At 41.2% G+C, this 20,698-nt stretch overlaps 1 protein-coding gene across 1 annotated transcript; it reads left to right on the forward strand.

The window, feature by feature from the left end:
* The first annotated feature begins 254 nt into the window (after window positions 1–254).
* Window positions 255–1,115, forward strand: LOC145063272 (uncharacterized). The gene is made up of 2 exons (XM_079010862.1): window positions 255–791; window positions 861–1,115. The coding sequence occupies exons 1-2, from the start codon at window positions 255–257 to the stop codon at window positions 1,113–1,115; spliced, it is 792 nt and encodes a 263-aa protein (XP_078866988.1).
* Window positions 1,116–20,698: the final 19,583 nt, after the last annotated feature.

Here is a 20,698-nt window from a genome sequence, read left to right on the forward strand (position 1 = left end):
AAAATAGAAAACAATGATTAGGCTAAGTGTAGACGAGTGGCCCAGATATGAGTGGTTGGCCATGGAAAAAGTCAAGGACTCGATTCAAGGACAAAATAGTAAATACAAAAGAGGGTAAATGTCCTTAGGTTGTACTAGTGTCTAGACCTAAAGAAACAGATGACTGGGTGGTGAACATCCTAGTTAATGAACATCGGTGTGTGCAATCAAGAACCATTATAGTTTCCAACTACAAATTCATTGCAACAAACATTATGAAGCAAATTGAGAGTAATCCAACCATTCCAGTGAATGCACTTCAAGAAGATCTCATCCAGAGACTCGAGATGAACATGTCAAGAATGAAGGTACATCGGGAAAAGGCATTGGCTCAGATGCATGTTTTTGGGGATTTTCAGAAACAATATGCTATCTTGAGGGACAATGGACTAGATTTGATGGAAAAAAACCTAGGTACTAATGTCAATATCGATTGTCATACTAATCCCAATATAAATTCTAATACAAGGAAGTTTAGGAGAATTTACATTTGTTTAGGAGCATTGAAGGAAGGATTTAAGGCTAATCTAAGGGATTTCATAGGGTTGGATGCTACTTTCATGAAAGGTCCCTATCCTGGTCAAATTTTGACTGTCGCAGGGGTAGATTCCAATAATGGGATATATCATCTTGCATATGCACTTGTTGAAAATAAAACCATAGATTCATGGACATGGTTTTTGGAACAACTTGGCGATGATCTTGAACTTTATGCTACTTCACACTTCACTTTCATCTCAGATAGGCAGAAGGTACATATACTTCAATTTAATTTGATATTGATGTTATTTAGTCAACTAACTATTGAAATATGTAACTAGGGCATCATTTCTGCAATTGCAAAACTATACCCTCAACCTGAGCATAGGTTCTATCTGAGGCATATTTATGATAATATGAAAAGACAGTGGAAGGATAAAGAGCTCAAAGATTTTGTGTGGGCGTATGCAACTGCTACTACTATAAGGCATTTTCAGAAAGGATTAGAAGAGCTTAAAAAATTCAATGTTGAAGCTCATGATTGGCTTATACAGATTCCTCCAGCTCATTGGGCAAGATCTCATTTCTCACGTTAACACTTCATCTTTCAATGATGTTTAAATTTACTAGTCACTGTTACGTTTTGTTCTCATTTTGTATTATATCACTAAACAGCGAAGGCACATACTAACATCTTTTTGAATAACTTGTGTGAGTTTGTGAATGGAAAAATACAAGGTGGTAGGGATAAACCTATCATTTATTGTTTGGAGTATGTTAGAGAGTATTTGTTGAAGAGAATTTGCAATGTCCAAAGAGAGATTGATAGATCTCATGGTCCTCTTACACCAACTGCCACTACTCTTCTTGATCAAATGAAAAGATAAGCACAAAAGTATAGGTGTAACATCCCGAATTTTCAGGTATCATATTTAACTAATTTATATTCATAATGACAGAGCAACTCGATGAGTTGGATACCCAACTCATCGAGTGGAGATGGATTTGGCCACGTGGATTTAGTGACCAACTCGACGAGTCAGAGAGACCAACTCGAAAATTTGGAGCTGTTTGGAGAAACCCTAATTCTACGAGCTTATGTCCTATTTAAAGGACCTTAAGCCCTCATTTCAGCCACCTTTGACACCCTACTACGCTGAGTGAAACCCTAATCGAACTATAGCTTGGTGTGTGAGAAGATAAGCTAATATTGTGATATTTGGTGCATTCTTGGAGGAAATATTGAGGAGAAAAGGACCTCGGATGAGAAGAAGCTTTTGAATCTGGTGTTCTTTCATCCCTAGCTTCTGTTTGAAGGTAAAAGGTCACTATCTTGTTCATTGTTTTGGTTAAGACCCGTTTTTGGGGAAATTATAGTCTTTTCCCATCCTTCTTGGAGCTCTAGAGTGTAATGAGATTTTCATGGAGTTGAAACTCTAGATCTGGACATATTGAAGTCCCATGAGCCCGAGGATCCAAGCTTTATCAAGCTTTGTGCAAGTCTCTAAGCATGAAACCCTTTTTGGAGTTCATTTTGACATGTTGAGCCTTATATGCCATGCATGAACGTAAAGCTTGCAGCTTTACGTGATAAGTGAGTCTTAGAAGGTTAGATCTAGAGTATGGGACATCATTTTCCTAAAATCGTCTGAATAAGAAAGTGGAATGAAGGGACTCGATGAGCCAGTGAACTGACTCGACGAGTCGGTTAAGGTTTGTCCCGATGGTCTGGACGTGTTACAAACTCCGCGAGTTTATGAGACAACTCAACGAGTTGAGAGGGTTTTAACCGTCCTTGGATTCAGAGTGGATTCGACGAGTTGAGGTGATAACTCGATGAGTAGGTGAGGCTTTCCTGGTCTTTTAGACACATGCATAAACTGGACGAGTTGATGAGACAACTCGGCGAGTTTGGTTAAGATTTCCCGACTTTTCGGAGAACAGGAGGAACTCGATGAGTCACCTAGATGAACTCGACAAGTCCAGTCAACAAGGAATGTTGACTTGAGCGTTGATTTACGTTGACTATTAGGGTTTGGCCAACTGTGGACTTTGGAAGGCCATGAAGGGGGTAAAATGGTCTTTTCACCCATTGGGACTTAGAGGAAGAGTTAGCCTAGCGTGATCAGAGTTGTTATTACAAATTGTTTATTAGAGACAATTATATCATGTAGGCAGAGTCTATATTGTTCGTGTGTTGCTATATCTACTTGCTTACTTAATAGGTGAGTCGTCTCACTATACTTACTAGATGTGGTAACTCTGTGGGACCGGAGGATCTTGTATGCTATTATTGAGTATTATGATATCATGTTTTATGTCTTTATGATTTATGATGTGTATTATTCTGAGCTTCATTGAGTTAGGACTGGAGGGTCCATCCCGAGTTGTGGGAACGGAGGTTCTCCACTAAGACACATTGACTGGAGGGTCTTTATTGAAATATAGCCATGATAGGCTAATGAGATGTGTGTGTAACACAGTAAATATTTAGAACAAATTTTTCATTTAAAATCACATAATTCTCATAATTCATTTCACAAAAATCTCATTTATTAAGTTTACAATTCAAAACTCCATAACTGTTTGGTTAAAATCCAGGATCCTCAAAAACGTAACTCTTTCACTGGTGTGTACAATCAAGCCGGTGCCATCTCGTGATCTTGAGAACAACCTAAAACACATAAAACATAACACGGTAAGTACGAAGCTTAGTGAGTTCCCCAAAATACCACATACAACACATTAGCCACTCGAGGCTATAACTCTGTAAGAGCCTCCAGTCTGTATCTCAGTGGAACCCTCCAGTCCCATGGCTCATTCGACCCTCTGGTCCGGTCTCAATGAGGACCCTCCAGTCTCACAGCTCGTTGGACCCTCCGGTCCGGTCTCAACGAGGACCCTCCGGTCTCATAGCTCGTTGGACCCTCCGGTCCGGTCTCAGTAACACATAACATAGCATATATATCACACAGCCAAAATGCATAACTCAAGTAAGCACATAAGATCCTCTGATCACACATAATTACCACTCTAGGTAAAGTATAGTGAGAAGACTCACCTGGAAAGCAGCAAGTAAATAACCTCGCACCCAAATCTCGAACTAGCCTCCGCCTATCAAAAGGAATGAATATCTCTAATTAATACTCTTTTACATGACCCTAATAATTAAAAACCATTCTTTCTCTCTCTAACACTTGAATTGGGTAAAAGACCATTTTACCCCTCCATGGTCTCCATTACTCATGTTGACCAAACCCTAGAGTCAACAGAAGTCAAACTCGAGTCAACAGTCCAGGTTTGACTCGACTCGTCGAGTGCACTCTTGCGACTCGTCGAATCCCCTCATATCCTCAGAAGTCTCAAGAAAGCCTAGCTCAACTCATCGAGTTGACCCCCAACTCACCGAGTTATCACGCAATTAAACCCATCGGGACTAACCCACACCGAATCGACGAGTTAAGCCATGGACTCGGCGAGTCGCTTCGATCAGATTTCTCATTCAAACGATTTAAGGCAGATCTATCACTTCAAACACTAGATCTACCATTCTAAGGGTCGATTGTCACGTAAAGCTGCAAACTTTACGTTCAAACATGGCATATAAGGCTCATAATGCCAAAACATGCACCAACAAGGGCTAGATGCACAAGAGCTTGCCTCCAGCTCAATAAAGATCAGGTCTTTGCACTCACAAGGTCCCTTATAGTCCATATCTGAGGTTCTAACCTCAATCCATGCACAAATCACTCCATGACACAAGGTAGATGGAAGAAAACCCTAAAAATTCCCCCTAAACAAGATCTCATAATGAAAATGATCAAGCAAGCATCTTTTTACCTTCGACTGAAGCAAAACTCTGAAGAATCTATGGGTCCAAAAGCCTCCTCTTGATCCAAGCTATGATGCTCTCCACTTCTTCCTCCAAAAGGTTACAAGATGCCTAAAATTATGTCTCATCTCTCTCTCTCTTTTAGCTCAGGAGGCAATCTAGGGTTTTTCTCAGTGCAGGTGAGCCACAAATGAGGCTATAAGCTCCCTTATATAGGCCCCAACCTAGAGAATTAGCGTTTCACTGCGCAGCACCAACTCGATGAGTCAGCCCTCTGACTCGTCGAGTCCACTTATTAACTCCAGCACGGAAACTCAACCCTACTCGGCGAGTTGGACTCCCAACTTGTCGAGTCACTCCATAAACTTCAAAATTTTACCATACAATAATATACCTGGAATTCTGGATGTTACAATTCTCCCCCACTTGAATTAGATTTCGCCCTCGAAATCGCTCCTCAACCACACATAGATTGAACCCAATAACTAGAAGAGCACCACTGAAAGGATCCCATACCACACCAATATCTTTCTCCATGGACACCTGAATCCAAACAGGAACTCCCAAATCCGGAATAAAACCGACCCCTCTGCCGCTACGATATCCCTTCTAAATATCCAGAATCTGGAACTCTAGTGGCCTGTCCCACTGCCAGACCGCCCTCTCAAGATATCACAATGTTATTCGCTCCTCGAATAACATACCCCGCTAACTCACTGCCCCTCTGATTCTCATAAGACAAGGTCCAGCGATCGGCTACCGCTCACTCATACCAGACATACTAATGATCCGAATCACACTCCAAGGAACGAAAGGGTTCACATCCCACCGGGGACCCTCAACAAGGAACCTATCAGAACCTATCCGAACAATGAACTCTGAACACCCTATCCTCAGACACAAGAAAATAATCATGCTCGCTCAGAAGTGTCCTCTTACATCTAAAATCATAAGTCCCAGCTTCCTCTGTAATATTTCTTTCAACACTGAGTACCAGGTCAAATCCTGACCCCACAGTTGAACCTCCAATGGTTACCCATTGCATGCCCCAAAACATCTCACTGACTTCCTTCTCACAACAACTACCTCGGCCCATTGTAACGCACAAGTCACGAAATCCGCCTTACCCCAAACGGATACCACAATCCTAACTAAAATCGTCTCACCCTCGACGTCTGTCATCTATTACTCATTAGCTACATGCGCCTCGCGGTCCTCCTCATACAAACGATCTGACCCACTCTGGTCTAAGACATCAGATAACACCCAATACTAATGAAACCCATCTCTGAATTAGGAATCACATTCTCCTGCTCCATTCACCACCCAGGCCAAACTCAACTCAAGCGTCTGGTCCGACATAGAATTGGGACCACTCGTCCCAATAAGGCACTCAACTCATGACCCATGACTCATAACCCACGCGTACATCACTTCTCCAATTTCCTTCAGTGGCGGTGATCACAACTCAACTTAGAATATAATGATTCCCGACAAATATGGAAACCCCAGTCTCGGCCCTGGTTCGACCACCAGGATCCTATAGACTCGAATGAGGATGCTACTCAAGCCTAGGAACTTACCTGAGTCAAGCCCTGACTAGTGAATACTACGGCTCCCCGTAGATTCATAATGCTTCTCGCTCGCTGCTTGTTGTATACTATGGCTCCCAGCAGTATCATTACACCATCTCGCTGACTGGTAAGTGCTACGGCTCCCTGCAGCATCACAAAACCCTCTCACTGACTGGTAGCACTACCCCCCCTGCAACATCACAACACCCTCTCACTAACTGGTGAGTACTACGGCTCCGCGTAGTTTCACCACACCCTCTCACTGACTAGTGAGTACTACGGCTCCCCGCAACATCACAACACCCTCTCATTGACTGGTGAGTACTACGACTCCCCGCAGTATCACCACACCCTCTCACTGACTGGTGAGTACTACGGCTCCCCGCAGCATCACAACACCCTCTCACTGACTGGTGAGTACTACGACTCCCCGCAGTATCACCACACCCTCTCACGGACTAGTGAGTACTACAGCTCCCCGTAGTATCACCACACCCTCTCTTATTTCCCCACAATCTCATCCTCACGTCGACACCACACTGCGTTCACTAACTCATGCTCTGCGGACCAACATAGATAGGTGCGCACACTTACCCAAATTATGCATCACTATTTCTGACGACAACTGTCATAACAAAACACCTTCCTCACTGCAATCCACATTCTTAAATAATCTCACTTGATGTCAATTAGCCGAAGGGTTCCCACTGGAACCGTAGATACTTGATACACCACTTGCTGTCTCAAACTCAAGACTCAAAATAATCCGAAATTTAGGGCATTATACTTGGATACCTCGGTACACCATCAACCACTGATCTCTTACTTACAGCATCATACTCATATATAGACACACATCCTTTTAGAAGCTCACAACTGATTCTCCTCACACACAACTCGCAACTTTAGAGTACCCCAACTCTCAATTAGAGCATGGAGGAATCGTCAATGACTCAAAACACGTTGACGACCATCTGAAACTCTCTCCCATGCAATAATACACATACCGACCCAAAAGTTGGCTGCCTAACCATCTCCTACCCTTCCCAAGGAGCATATAAATCCATACATTGAACCAGAAATTCTCAACCGCCAGAACTATCCTTACGAGCCTCGCACCTTGAATTTTTCATTACAAACCCGAGGAATTCCTAGCCACCACAAGATCTACGACCAATGGCCACCTACCGTGGGGACACTCATCCTTTCCTGATCACGTACAACATGAATTATCTCGTTTTGCACCTCACCTCGACCCCCAATGACCCTGGTTTCAAGTATCTGTACCGCAGATCACTATATCCAGTCCACTAACTGCCTTTGAACAAATCCCTGATTCTCTCAATAAATACCTGGTTCTCCCCTACTCAGGGCTCGAACCATCACCAATTTGGTACACCAACAATCTATTCCATAGACTGTTTCACTAGGTACATCACACTTACTCTTGGAAAGTACCACATACACTCGATGATCTTTCCAATAGAGACCAAGCAACCCCAAACATCCCGAATCTCAGATAAAATCCTCGAAGACTTTCCATTGTGTCATCCAAAATTTCATACTGACACACTATCGGTCATCTCAATTGTCCCGTAGTAGTCATGACTCTCAATACGATAAAAATGAATTCTCACACTCCTCATCTTCGACTTCCCAACCAATGTACCATTAGGACAATTATCATGAGAGTAGAAGTCTCACTCCCACACTTGATATCCATCATAGCCAATGAGAGCCACCGCACCAATATACTCATCTTGACCACCTAACGTTGCTGCTAACACATGCCCTACTATACTCAAATAGGGTACATCCTTGTCCTTGACCATCTCAGTCATCACTGATGACACTCTCATACTATAATACTACCTTGTGGTAGACATACTACTCAGATACTCCGGAGAAAGATTATAGCCAATGCTACCCTACAGGGTTTACCCCCAAGCTCAGAAACTGAAAGTCTCAATATCTCTCCTGTTTCCCACAGGAAACGGAAATAGCACCACTCGGGTCATAGAAGGTGACATCTCCACTATCGGCCAATTGCTCAACTCAGGTCGTAGTCCTCCATAAAGCACCATCCCTACTCATCCCTGAGTCTTGCGACTCCAACTGGCATCTCACCAAAAAAGTCCCTCGTAACAAACTTGATTTCCCCCTCAAGGTATGCTCCGTTGAAACTCGTTCAACATGGCCCTCTGGCCCCATACTCTATCGCATCTGATCTCAGTCTAATCAATCACGACGGGATAATTGATAAAAGGCACAAGCACTATCTGCTATGAATCATGGTACTCAACCCATGTTATCTCTTCTCAATCTACCTCAAATCATGGTACTCGAACCATGACATCACCTCTCGATCTGCTACAAATCATGGTACTCGAACCATGACATCACCTCTCGATCTACTACAAATCATGGTACTCAAACCATGACATCATCTCTCAATCTGCTACTTAAAACCTTCGGAATGCTCCTTGTATCAAGTATGGGTCCTTTGCTTTCAGTAGTACGGGCCCATACTACCTGCCACATCTACCCATACTTTCTACACGGACCATCCCATGGTTCCTAAGTAGCTGCCCAACCTTCTCGATCACCAATCTCATCATGCGTGTTCACTCCCCAGCGAAATGCTCTACTCTGTCAGCGTACTTATCTGACTAGGGTCACCCCCTAGGCTCTTCCTAGGTTCTCACACTTCTTCGCCATCAGCTGCTGAAGAACTCCTTATGATGCCAACCATCTACCTCCTGAATATCATCATATTCTCTTGGATGCTGACTCCCATCATCGAGAGTTCCACAAAGCATGAAGCAAGCAGCATTCGAGCATCGAATAATCTCCACCAGCACGTAAAAACCACTATAGGTTACAACTCTATTTGATCTACTCACACTCAACAGGTGTCACCGAACTCAAGCAACTCTACCCCACACGGGCATCTAACTACTCTCTCAGTAGGCTCCTCCGATACTTATATAGGTATCTCTCCTAGATTACTCCTCTACTTGAAGCTTTATCTCTGAAATATTCCTGTTGGATACTCTTACTCAACACATACTCGAAAGCACATCACAGATAACAACAACTCCTAGGCTAAGGCATCACAAATCAGCCACTCTAGTCCTAAAATACCTAGCCTATGCTCTATCTGTTGGATAAGGTGTCTAAGTCCATAACTATTTCTGGTATGTACTTGACCCGACCCGGCATGGTCCATTTGGGTTGCATGGCACCATGCAATTGGATAAACTAAATGAGAGAAATAACGCTTGGAGATTATTAATATATTATAAGTTCTAATATATTAATAATATTATTTGATTAGTTTGATCAAGAATTAATTTAGAATTAATTAAGTGATCAAAAGATAACTAATTAAATATATGGGTTGATTAAGTAAATCATCCATATCTTGTATAGTGGGCTAAAAGGCTCCATGGATCATCAAGTTGGGTTCCACCCATAGGATGCTCCATGGATGCTCCATGGGAGTTACAAACCCATGGGTCATGGAATTGAAGAGTCATGACACATTAGGGTTTAACCCTAGATGTGTCAACACTATATAAGAAAGATAATCTCCACCAAAATCGGTTGACAAAAAGAAATAGAGGGCTTGGCCGATTTGAAGAAGTGAGTATACTCTCATAAGTTCTTCCAAGAGCATTTGGTGTTGTGTGAAGCATTTGAGGCATCACCACTTGAGGTGCTAGGCTCACAAGGTTTCAAGGAACACAAGCAACAACAAGGTAAGTTATTCTATCTATACTTTATGTTGAAATTGTTCCCCATGTATGCTAGATAGGATATAACCTTGGAATTCAACTTTGCATGACAAATTAGACAAACATAGATCCAAGGTTATTAGGGTTGCATGTACACTTAGGAAGTGTTAGAATGCTCAAAACCCATCAGTGGTATCAGATCCTAGGCTTGTTTGTTCTTATTTGTTCTTAAAAGTTGAAAACAGAATCGAAAATTTGCTGTCTGCGATCGGACTCGTCGAGTCCATAGGGGGGACTCGCCGAGTCCATGTGTATCTTCAACCAACTCGGCGAGTCATGTTCATGCACTCGGCGAGTAGGGTCGAATGAGTGCAGAATTTCGATTCAGTTGCTGGAAAATGATTAGAAACATTACCCTAAACTGTTTTAGTAAATATAAACTTGTTTTTGGTGGTGTAATGTTTTACTAATTCATTTACAACAACTAGTTATCAAAATTACAAAGTTTTATGTAATTTTTGATTATGTTAATATTCATGTTCTTGTTCTTATGATGTTTTAGATGATCATAGGAATTATTTGTAACCTATTTGGTAGTTTAATTCTTGATCATAATGTGTTTTAATGGAGTCCATAACTTATCCTTAAGTTATGGAAAACCAAGAGTCACTTGAGTTAAAAAAAACCATTAAGAAAACACAAGAGTTATAAAAATGAAGAGTCTTCATTTTATGACTCTATTAAACTCATAAGTTACAAGAAATGAAAAGTTTTGAAAGTTACAAAACTTGCCCTCAAGTTTTGGAACAAGTAAAGTTAAGTTAAAACTTTAGTTCCAACCCCTAGAATTTTAAAAGTTAAAATTCAACCCTTATACTTATATTATGATGATTTAAATTATATATATATGTATAAGAACAAGTCGTCTTACCGCTAGTACGCCTCATTCACGAAGCCGGTCTATAAGGTGGGTATAAGGTTGTTGCCTATAAAATGGTGACTTAATGGGTGTATATTCTCACCCACCGCTTGCTTGACTGGTGGAGGGTCGTTAGCCGAACGGGTAAGACAAGGACTTATAAATTCTCATTCAAAGTATGATGAATATATAAAGTAACTAAATGTTTATTAAATTCCCAATCTTAGTTACTTTAGGAAAAATGTGAATAAGGTGCTAATCCATGAAATTACACTTTACACTTTGTCTGAGTCGTTGGTGGAGCGTGTGTGGTTAACCGGCACACTAACTTGGACTTAACAAGGTAGGTAAAGGGTGACTTAAAAGTTTATTATAGTATCGGTGGAGCGTGTGTGGTTTACCGGCACATCGATTGAGTGATAAACTTTAAGGGTACCAAGTGATTTGCATGGTTACTTCACACCTCGTTTTGTGATCCTCGGCATCCCAGTCACAAAACCTGGAGGGCACTCCCGAGATCGAAACATGCCTTTGAAAAGTTCATTGGATCTCAAAGAATCTAGGAATTTCTAAAACCAATAAAAACTAAATATTTATTATTTCGGTTTTCGTGGTGGAAATTGGTGAATCGTCATTCACCTACCTTTCAAATATGGTATAGCTTAGATTACGGCATACCTCTTCTAAGTTATATTATATTGTGATTGGGTCCTAGCCTTAATATTACATTTGGGTGTTTTATTAAGGACTCTCTTAAATCTAAACTAAACTTGTTCTTCTTTTCAGATGTCTTCATCTAATGCTTCTGGCTCAAATCCTAATGGCTCCTTTACTCTTATGAGTCTATGTGGGAAAGTCACCTTTGATGGATCCAACTTCATTAAGTGGATCAGAAACATCAGGATGATTACTCGCTACGAGGACAAAGAATATGTCCTTGACAAGGAGCTTAAGGAAATTGACGAGTCCACTGCAACTCCCAAGGAGATCGCTGACTTTCATACTCATGAAAGAGATGCAACCAAGGTGGCTTGCATCATGTTAGCCACCATGACAGCTGAACTCCAAAAGTCTTACGAAGACTTCTACCCTTATGAAATGCACCAAGACTTGATGGAAAGATATCATCAAAGTGCACGACAAGAGAGGTACGAAGTCATCTGCTCCATGATAACAACCATGATGAAGGACGGAGAGTCCGTCACGAGCCACATGCAGAAAATGCAAAGGTATGTGGATCGGTTGCTGAAGCTCAATGTGAACTTCCCTGAGGAGCTTGCAATAGATATCATTTTGCACTCCTTACCATCGTGCTATGATCAATTCCGCATGACATATCACATGAACAAGGAAGAGGTCACCCTCAGCAAACTTCAGGGACTTCTCAAGACCGCAGAAACAGGTCTTAAGGGGAAGTCGGTTGCTATCACTCCTACTCCAGAAACAACTCCGATCTTGGCAATCGGGCAGAGTCGAGGGAGGAAGAGAAAGAGATCTTCAAAGGGTACCAAGGCTCGGACCCTTGATGGCTCTTCTTCAAGTGGAACCGAGAAAGGTTTTATTACTCCTTCTTCTGACCCAAAAGAGGCTGAATGCTTCTATTGCCACGAAAAAGCTCATTGGAAGCGGAACTGCCCAAAGTACCAGCAAGATGTAAAGGATGGGAAAGTCAAACCCAACCATGCAGGTATTTACACTATCATTTCTAATAACTCACCCCATTCGAAATCTTGGGTCCTTGATACAGGTTGCGGAATTCATATTTGCTGTGACTTGCAGGGACTAGGAAGAAGTGAGAATGTGGAGCAAGGAAGAATAAACTTAATCATGGGGAATAGGAAAGTTACACCTGTCACCAAGATTGGAGTTTATACTTTATCGCTAAGTAGTGGGTTAAATTTAGATTTGAATAAATGTTGTTATTCGCCAGAAATGGCAAGAAATATTATTTCCTTTCATGCATTGTACAAACAAGGTTTCACCTTTTCGTTTGATAATGAAGTTGGTTCGATTAATGCTTTCTTTAATAATGTACTTTATTTTAAAGCATTACCTTGTGATGGTGTGTATGAAGTTGTATCTATTATAGATAACTTAGGAAATAATGTTTTGTGTATTGATTCTAATAATAATAACTTGGATAAAGCATCGTTATGGCATTGTCGTCTTGGACATATAAGCAAGAAACGCATAGGCCAACTCCAAAAAGATGGAGTCTTGGAGTCGTTTGACCTAAAGTCAAATGATAGTTGCGAATCATGCTTACTTGGAAAAATGACAAAGTCACCCTTCACAGGCTCATGTGAAAGGGGTGAAGGTTTGTTGGACCTTATACACACGGATGTGTGTGGACCATTCAAACATGCCACAAGGGATGCTAATCGTTATTATTTGACTTTTACCGATGATTACAGTAGATATGGATATGTCTACTTAATCAAGCATAAGTCAGAGACTTTCGAGAAGTTTAAGGAATTTAAACAGGAAGTCGAGAATCAATTGGGCAGGAACATTAAGATGCTTCGATCCGATCGAGGTGGTGAGTATCTTAGTTCAGAGTTCCTCGACTATCTAAAGGAATGTGGGATTGTCTCACAATTGACACCTCCCAGGACACCGCAGTTGAATGGTGTAGCTGAGAGGCGTAATCGAACCTTGTTGGACATGGTTCGTTCCATGATGAGTCGAGCTTCCCTACCAATCTCATTCTGGGGGTATGCCTTAGAGACTGCCGCCCATATCCTCAATCTAGTCCCTACAAAGAAAGTTGCCAAAACTCCTCACGAGATGTGGACTGGTAAAGTACCTAAACTAGACCACATCAAGATTTGGGGCTGCGAGGCTTTCGTGAGACGCGAGACTCATGATAAGCTCGAACCCCGAAGCGAGAGGTGTATTTTCATCGGCTACCCACAGCAATCCTTTGGTTACCTCTTCTACAGACCCAGTGACAATGTGGTCTTTGTAGCAAGAAGAGGAGTCTTTCGAGAAAGAGAGTTTATAAGCCAAGGAGACAGTGGGAGGCAAGTTGATCTTGAAGAAATTCAAGAGTCAAGTGGTGAAGGAACTTCAAACTCTAGCCCTCAACTTGAGGAGGAAACTCCTGTTGAGCCAATTGACGAATCTGTACCTCTGAGGCGTTCCACGAGAGTTAGGAGTGCACCTGAGCATTACTATGGATTTCATATTACTGCAGAAGGTGAGACACTTATTAGTGATGAGACACTAGTAAGTCAAGATGACCCTAACAGCTACGAGGAAGCCATGGCAGGCCCCGAGTCTGCTAAATGGAAAGAGGCTATGGATAGCGAGATACAATCCATGTATGACAATCAAGTTTGGAACTTGGTTGAAAATGTACCAGGTCGAAAGACTGTAGGGTGCAAATGGGTCTTCAAGAAGAAGACCGACATGGATGGTAAAGTACACACTTATAAGGCTAGACTGGTTGCAAAGGGCTTCTCTCAAATTCCTGGAGTGGACTATGATGAGACCTTTTCTCCAGTAGCCAAGATTAAGTCTATTCGGGTTCTGTTAGCCATAGCCGCATTTCATGACTATGAAATTTGGCAAATGGATGTCAAAACCGCTTTCCTTAATGGAAAGTTGGCTGAAGATGTTTACATGAGTCAGCCAGAAGGTTTTGTCAGTAACGAGTACCCTAATAGAGTGTGTAAGCTTGAGAAATCCATTTATGGATTAAAGCAAGCACCTCGCAGATGGAATCTTTGCTTTGATGAAAAGGTCAAGGAATTTGGCTTTTCTAGGAGTGAAGATGAATCTTGTGTATATGTCAAGGCTAGTGGGAGTATAGTTAGTTTTTTGGTATTGTATGTGGATGACATACTACTCATAGGAAACGACATTCCAACCTTGCAGGAAGTAAAGTCCTGGCTTGGAAAGTGTTTCGCTATGAAGGACCTTGGTGAAGCTGCCTATATTTTGGGGATAAGAATCTTGAGAGATCGGAGTAAAAGACTAATTGGACTTAGTCAAAGTACCTACTTGGAGAAGATTCTGAAGAGATTCAGAATGCAAAACTCCAAGAAAGGAGAGTTGCCCATCCAGAGTAGTGCCAAGCTGAGTAAGACACAAAGCCCTAGCACTGAGGCTGAGATAGCAGAAATGAGTCGATTACCTTATGCTTCGGCTGTAGGTTCGATCATGTATGCTATGACGTGTACTCGACCTGATGTAGCCTTTGCCTTGAGCATGGTTAGCAGGTTTCAGGGGAACCCTGGCAAGGCACACTGGATTGCGGTAAAGAATATTCTCAAGTACCTACGAAGGACTAAGGACTGGGTCCTTACCCTCGGTGGGAGTGATGACTTGAGGGTTGTAGGGTATAGTGATGCTAGCTTCCAGACTGATAGGGATAACTTCCGCTCTCAGTCGGGCTGGGTCTTTACCCTAAATGGAGGAGCAATTTCTTGGAAGAGTTCCAAGCAAGAGACAGTGGCAGATTCTACTTGTGAATCAGAGTATATTGCAGTTAGCGAAGCGGCAAAGGAGGCGTTATGGCTGAGGAACTTCATTGGAGACCTTGGAGTTGTACCAGCTATTAAAGAGCCGATGGAAATTTTCTGTGATAGTGAAAGTGCTGTTGCCTTAGCCAAGGAACCAAGGGATCACGGGAGATCCAGACACATCGACAGAAAATATCATTTCATCAGACATCGGATCGAAGAAGGACTCCTCGTGGCAAAGAGGGTATCATCGGATGAGAACCCGGCAGATCCCCTCACGAAGGGACTGACTCGGGTTAAGCATCTCCAGCATGCTCGGAGCATAGGGCTGAAGGATGATATTAGATTTAGTAGTTAGATAATCTTGAAATTTGTAAAGTGTAATTGACATTTGATGATGAATAAAAGTGTTTTATTTATGAGTAAAGTGTTGCTATCTCTTGTCGATCGTTTACTATATTTCTTTTGCATGTTTTGACTTCCAGAATAATTTTGTTTGGTATAACATATTATTCAAACCTCCACAGTCGGTCATATGTCGGAAGTAGGTATGAATCAAGACTGTCATGTTTGGTTGTAGAGGTCTGGGACAAGGCTACAACAATCATGAGTGCTCATAAGTTCTGAGCATTGGACTCAACCCACGCTCACTGGAATCACTTCATGGAATTCTATCTCGAGTGATCGTGAGACGGTAATATCATATAAGTCTTTAAACCTAGAGATATGATTTGTTACTTACGAGTTGGTTATGCATTGATTGTACGAAAAACGCATTGGTAACTCGATGTTATAAAACGTGCTCTTATGTGTAATTCAATGAGTAGTAGAACAAACATATGAGTCGAAGTTTATCTGTTCCTTCTTGGATTAGAAGCTGATATCTGGGCCCCTCGATGATTTTGTTTTGACCTATGTACCGGGCCCGGTCAGAACTAGATTGATGTGTTCAATAAAGTTCTTTGTCAAACAAATCGGAAATCGGGAAACAAATGTTGGACAATAAGTAAGACATTGTTCCATGTATTTGTCCGACTGATATCTAGAACAGAGGATTATATGATCACTTATCTTAAATGGCGTACCATCATCTTCTCAAGTTTCGAGAAACCTTGTAAAGAGCTACGATTGCCGATCGGTTCCTGAAGTCATACTTGCAGTAATAGTTACTAGACTTATCCAAGTGGGAGACTGTTGGATAAGGTGTCTAAGTCCATAACTATTTCTGGTATGTACTTGACCCGACCCGGCATGGTCCATTTGGGTTGCATGGCACCATGCAATTGGATAAACTAAATGAGAGAAATAACGCTTGGAGATTATTAATATATTATAAGTTCTAATATATTAATAATATTATTTGATTAGTTTGATCAAGAATTAATTTAGAATTAATTAAGTGATCAAAAGATAACTAATTAAATATATGGGTTGATTAAGTAAATCATCCATATCTTGTATAGTGGGCTAAAAGGCTCCATGGATCATCAAGTTGGGTTCCACCCATAGGATGCTCCATGGATGCTCCATGGGAGTTACAAACCCATGGGTCATGGAAATGAAGAGTCATGACACATTAGGGTTTAACCCTAGATGTGTCAACACTATATAAGAAAGATAATCTCCACCAAAATCGGTTGACAAAAAGAAATAGAGGGCTTGGCCGATTTGAAGAAGTGAGTATACTCTCATAAGTTCTTCCAAGAGCATTTGGTGTTGTGTGAAGCATTTGAGGCATCACCACTTGAGGTGCTAGGCTCACAAGGTTTCAAGGAACACAAGCAACAACAAGGTAAGTTATTCTATCTATACTTTATGTTGAAATTGTTCCCCATGTATGCTAGATAGGATATAACCTTGGAATTCAACTTTGCATGACAAATTAGACAAACATAGATCCAAGGTTATTAGGGTTGCATGTACACTTAGGAAGTGTTAGAATGCTCAAAACCCATCACTATCATGCAGAATATCACAAAATATCTCATAACACAAAAGTAGGGTATTTTAGCAAATCACCGTTTGGGCTCTGGATGATTGTACACACTGCTCCTTCTCGTTTTCTCTTAGAAACTCTTGCTTGTTTTTAGAAAAATCATTTCCTTGAAAAACTTTTTCAAATCCTCAGTTTGAGTCCAGATTTACCCGAAGGTGCATTCGAATCCCTCAAACTAAGGCTCTGATACCAACTTGTAGCACCGTAAATTTTCAGAACAAATCTTTCATTTAAAATCACATAATTCTCATAATGCATTTCACAAAAATCTCATTATTAAGCTTATAATTCAAAAATCCATAATTTTTTGGTTAAATCTAGGGCCCTCAAAAACATAACTCTTTCAATGGTGTGTACAATCAAGTCGGTGCCTTCCCGCGATCCTGAGAACAACCTGAAACACATAACACATAACATGGTAAGCATGAAGCTTAGTGAGTTCCCCAAAATACCACATACAACACATTAGGCACTCGAGGCTATAACTCTGTAACAGCCTCCAGTCTATGTAACCCAGTGGAACCCTCCAGTCCCATGGCTTGTTCTACCCTCTGGTCCGGTCTCAATGAGGACCCTCCAGTCTCACAACTCGTTGGACCCTCCTGTCCAATCTCAGTGAGGACCCTCTGGTCTTATAGCTCGTTAGACCCTCCGGTCTGGTCTCAGTAACACATAACATAGCATATATATCACACAGCCAAAATGCATAACTCAAGTAAGCATATAAGAACCTCTTATCACACATAATTACCACTTTAGGTAAATTATGGTGAGAAGACTCACCTGGAAAGCAGCAAGTAAATAACCTCGCACCCAAATCTCGAACTAGCCTCCGCCTATCAAAAGGAATGAATATCTCTAATTAATACTCTTTTACATGACCCTAATAATTAAAGGCCATTATTTCTCTCTCTAACACTTGAATTGGGTAAAAGACCATTTTACCCCTCCATGGTCTCCATTACTCATGTTGACCAAACCCTAGAGTCAACAAAAGTCAAACTCGAGTCAACAGTCCAGGTTTGACTCGACTCGTCGAGTGCACTCTTGCGACTCGTCGAATCCCCTCATATCCTCAGAAGTCTCAATAAAGCCTAGCTCAACTCATCGAGTTGACCCCCAACTCACCGAGTTATCACGCAATTAAACCCATCGGGACTAACCCACACCGAATCGACGAGTTAAGCCATGGACTCGGCGATTCCCTTCGATCAGATTTCTCATTCAAACGATTTAAGGCAGATCTATCACTTCAAACACTAGATCTACCATTCTAAGGGTCGATTGTCACGTAAAGCTGCAAACTTTACGTTCAAACATGGCATATAAGGCTCATAATGCCAAAACATGCACCAACAAGGGCTAGATGCACTAGAGCTTGCCTCCAGCTCAATAAATATTAGGTCTTTGCACTCACAAGGTCCCTTATAGTCCATATCTGAGGTTCTAACCTCAAGCCATGCACAAATCACTCCATGACACAAGGTAGATGGAAGAAAACCCTAAAAATTCCCCCTAAACAAGATCTCATAATGAAAATGATCAAGCAAGCATCTGTGACAACCCGATATTTCAACTCTTTGTAATGACCAAAAGGGTCAAGTATTGTAACCACTTTTGAGTAATAAAAATTTACTTTCATAATAAAATGTACAAATAGTTCTATTTAATTTCCTTCTATGTTTAAATGTCTTTGAACCATGATCGTACGTGAAAAGAATGCCCAAATCCGACTTCATACAGCGAAGTTATGATTTTTCCAAGTTCGGCTTAGCAACAGACCGCTAAAAACTCGAATCGGAGATCGAGCGACTTTTGGCCGGAATGACCTAAACGAGAATCGAAGGTCTCGACAATGGTATTCCAGCGGTAAAAAGTCTGGCAAAAACCGACATCAGATAAAGAAGTTATGAATTTTCAAAGAAATTCCTTAAACACGATGAGTTTAAAATAAATAATAAAAAAATAATTTTGGAATTTGCCGTCGGAGTCTAAATGAAAGTTGTAGAGCGTAGTCTCACCTACGCGTGGATATAAAGACCATCGAAATCGGAGTTCGTATGAAGAAGATATGAATTTTTGAAGTTTATTAAATAAATTATATATTTATTTAATTCAAAATTTCGGACCTTATCCGAAGAGGAGTCAGCGTCCTCATCCGGGTACGCGCTGCGTACCCCTGTACGCCCTACGTACCCGAGAGACTTGGCCTCTGATCGTCCACGTCGCCCTATCCGAGGCATCCGACCCGTCCGAAGTATCCGACCCGTCCGACCCGCCATCCCATCCGACCCGTCTCCCCAACAACCTGTCCCATCCGACCCGCGTACCCAGCAACCCGTCCCATTCGAAGCCGAGGCAGTCGAGGCTTCGGTCATGCATGACGTACGCGTACGCGCTGCATACGAGCGTACGCCCCGCGTACCGAGGCAGTCCAACCTTCCTATAAATAGGATGCGAGGGCTTCCGAGAAAAGGGCTCATTTCTCTCCTCTCTCTCACAACCTTGCCTCGTTTTCCGTGCCCGTTCAAACCCGAAGCTCTGGTCTTTTTGCTCAAGTCCCGAGGGTCGATTTTACTCCCGAAATTCCTGAGAATCCCGAGGAAAATCCGTTTCCCGAGACGAAACTCTGCCCGGTTTTCCATCTCGCTATCTTCAAACTTTCAAGTGAGTTCATACCCCTTAATCTACCTTTTAAATATTCTTTAAATTCTTTTATATGCTTTCAAGGGGGGGATTACAAGTAAAACACACGAGTATTATCGTGTGTTACATAAAGAAACTCTTTTATATGCTTTTATATATCCAAATCACATGCGATTTACAAACTTTATAAGGAACTTTCATATATATAAAATATGTTAAAATAGCATTCTATCTTTTGAAATATACATTGTTGTAATGCATGTATAAACTAAACTTTTCTTAGATTATTCTTGTCTATCTTAGACTCTACACCAAAAATCTATGCTTTCATAAACAAGTGATTTCCTTTCTAGGTATTTCTAAACAAACAAGGCACACTTTTAGAAAACTATAATAGGTATAGTTTTACGAACAAATTTCTAACTCTTATGTACTAGAAACATGAATTTCAAGAAGTTTACTTTCGTATACAAGAACAAACGTAACATTTTAACAAGTAGATCTGTTTTTATACCACGGTTTTGTGAGACACTAACTTCATGTATGTTCGAGTACACATTTCAAGTCCTGTATTATATACCAGAATCCCTTGGAGGGGGAGCATGGTGTTTGTGTATAGATCTATACGGGCTTGACAACCCGCGCCCTAACTGTTAGCTACAGTCCACCGTTTGGGGTGACAAACGTCATAACATTCCAACGCCTGAAGAACGTTGTGTATAGGCATTCCGAGTCAATAGTATGGTTATAAAACTCACAAGGGGTATTAAAAATGCATTGATTTACAAGGTTTTCAAACTCATTGGTTATTTTACTCCTACATACATTTTTAGAAACAAACATTGGTCTTGAGTGAAGGCTACTATTATACTAGTAGAAAATATAGGATTTTCTAAACACAAACAAACAAAGACAAAACATTTCATTTCATTCAAACATTGTCATTTAAATACTTATGAAACTCACCAGCTTAAATGCTGATCTACTCTTTTAAAATTTACTTGTATGT

Source organism: Lactuca serriola, chromosome 1, assembly GCF_051521515.1.
Source record: "Lactuca serriola cultivar US96UC23 chromosome 1, Lser_US96UC23_V15, whole genome shotgun sequence".
Classification (NCBI taxonomy): domain Eukaryota; kingdom Viridiplantae; phylum Streptophyta; class Magnoliopsida; order Asterales; family Asteraceae; genus Lactuca; species Lactuca serriola.

Coding starts and splice junctions, on each gene's coding strand:
- LOC145063272 (XM_079010862.1), top strand. CDS start 255: ATGAAGCAAATTGAGAGTAATCCAACCATTCCAGTGAATGCACTTCAA. Junction 792..860: donor TCATCTCAGATAGGCAGAAG/GTACATATACTT, acceptor ATATGTAACTAG/GGCATCATTTCTGCAATTGC.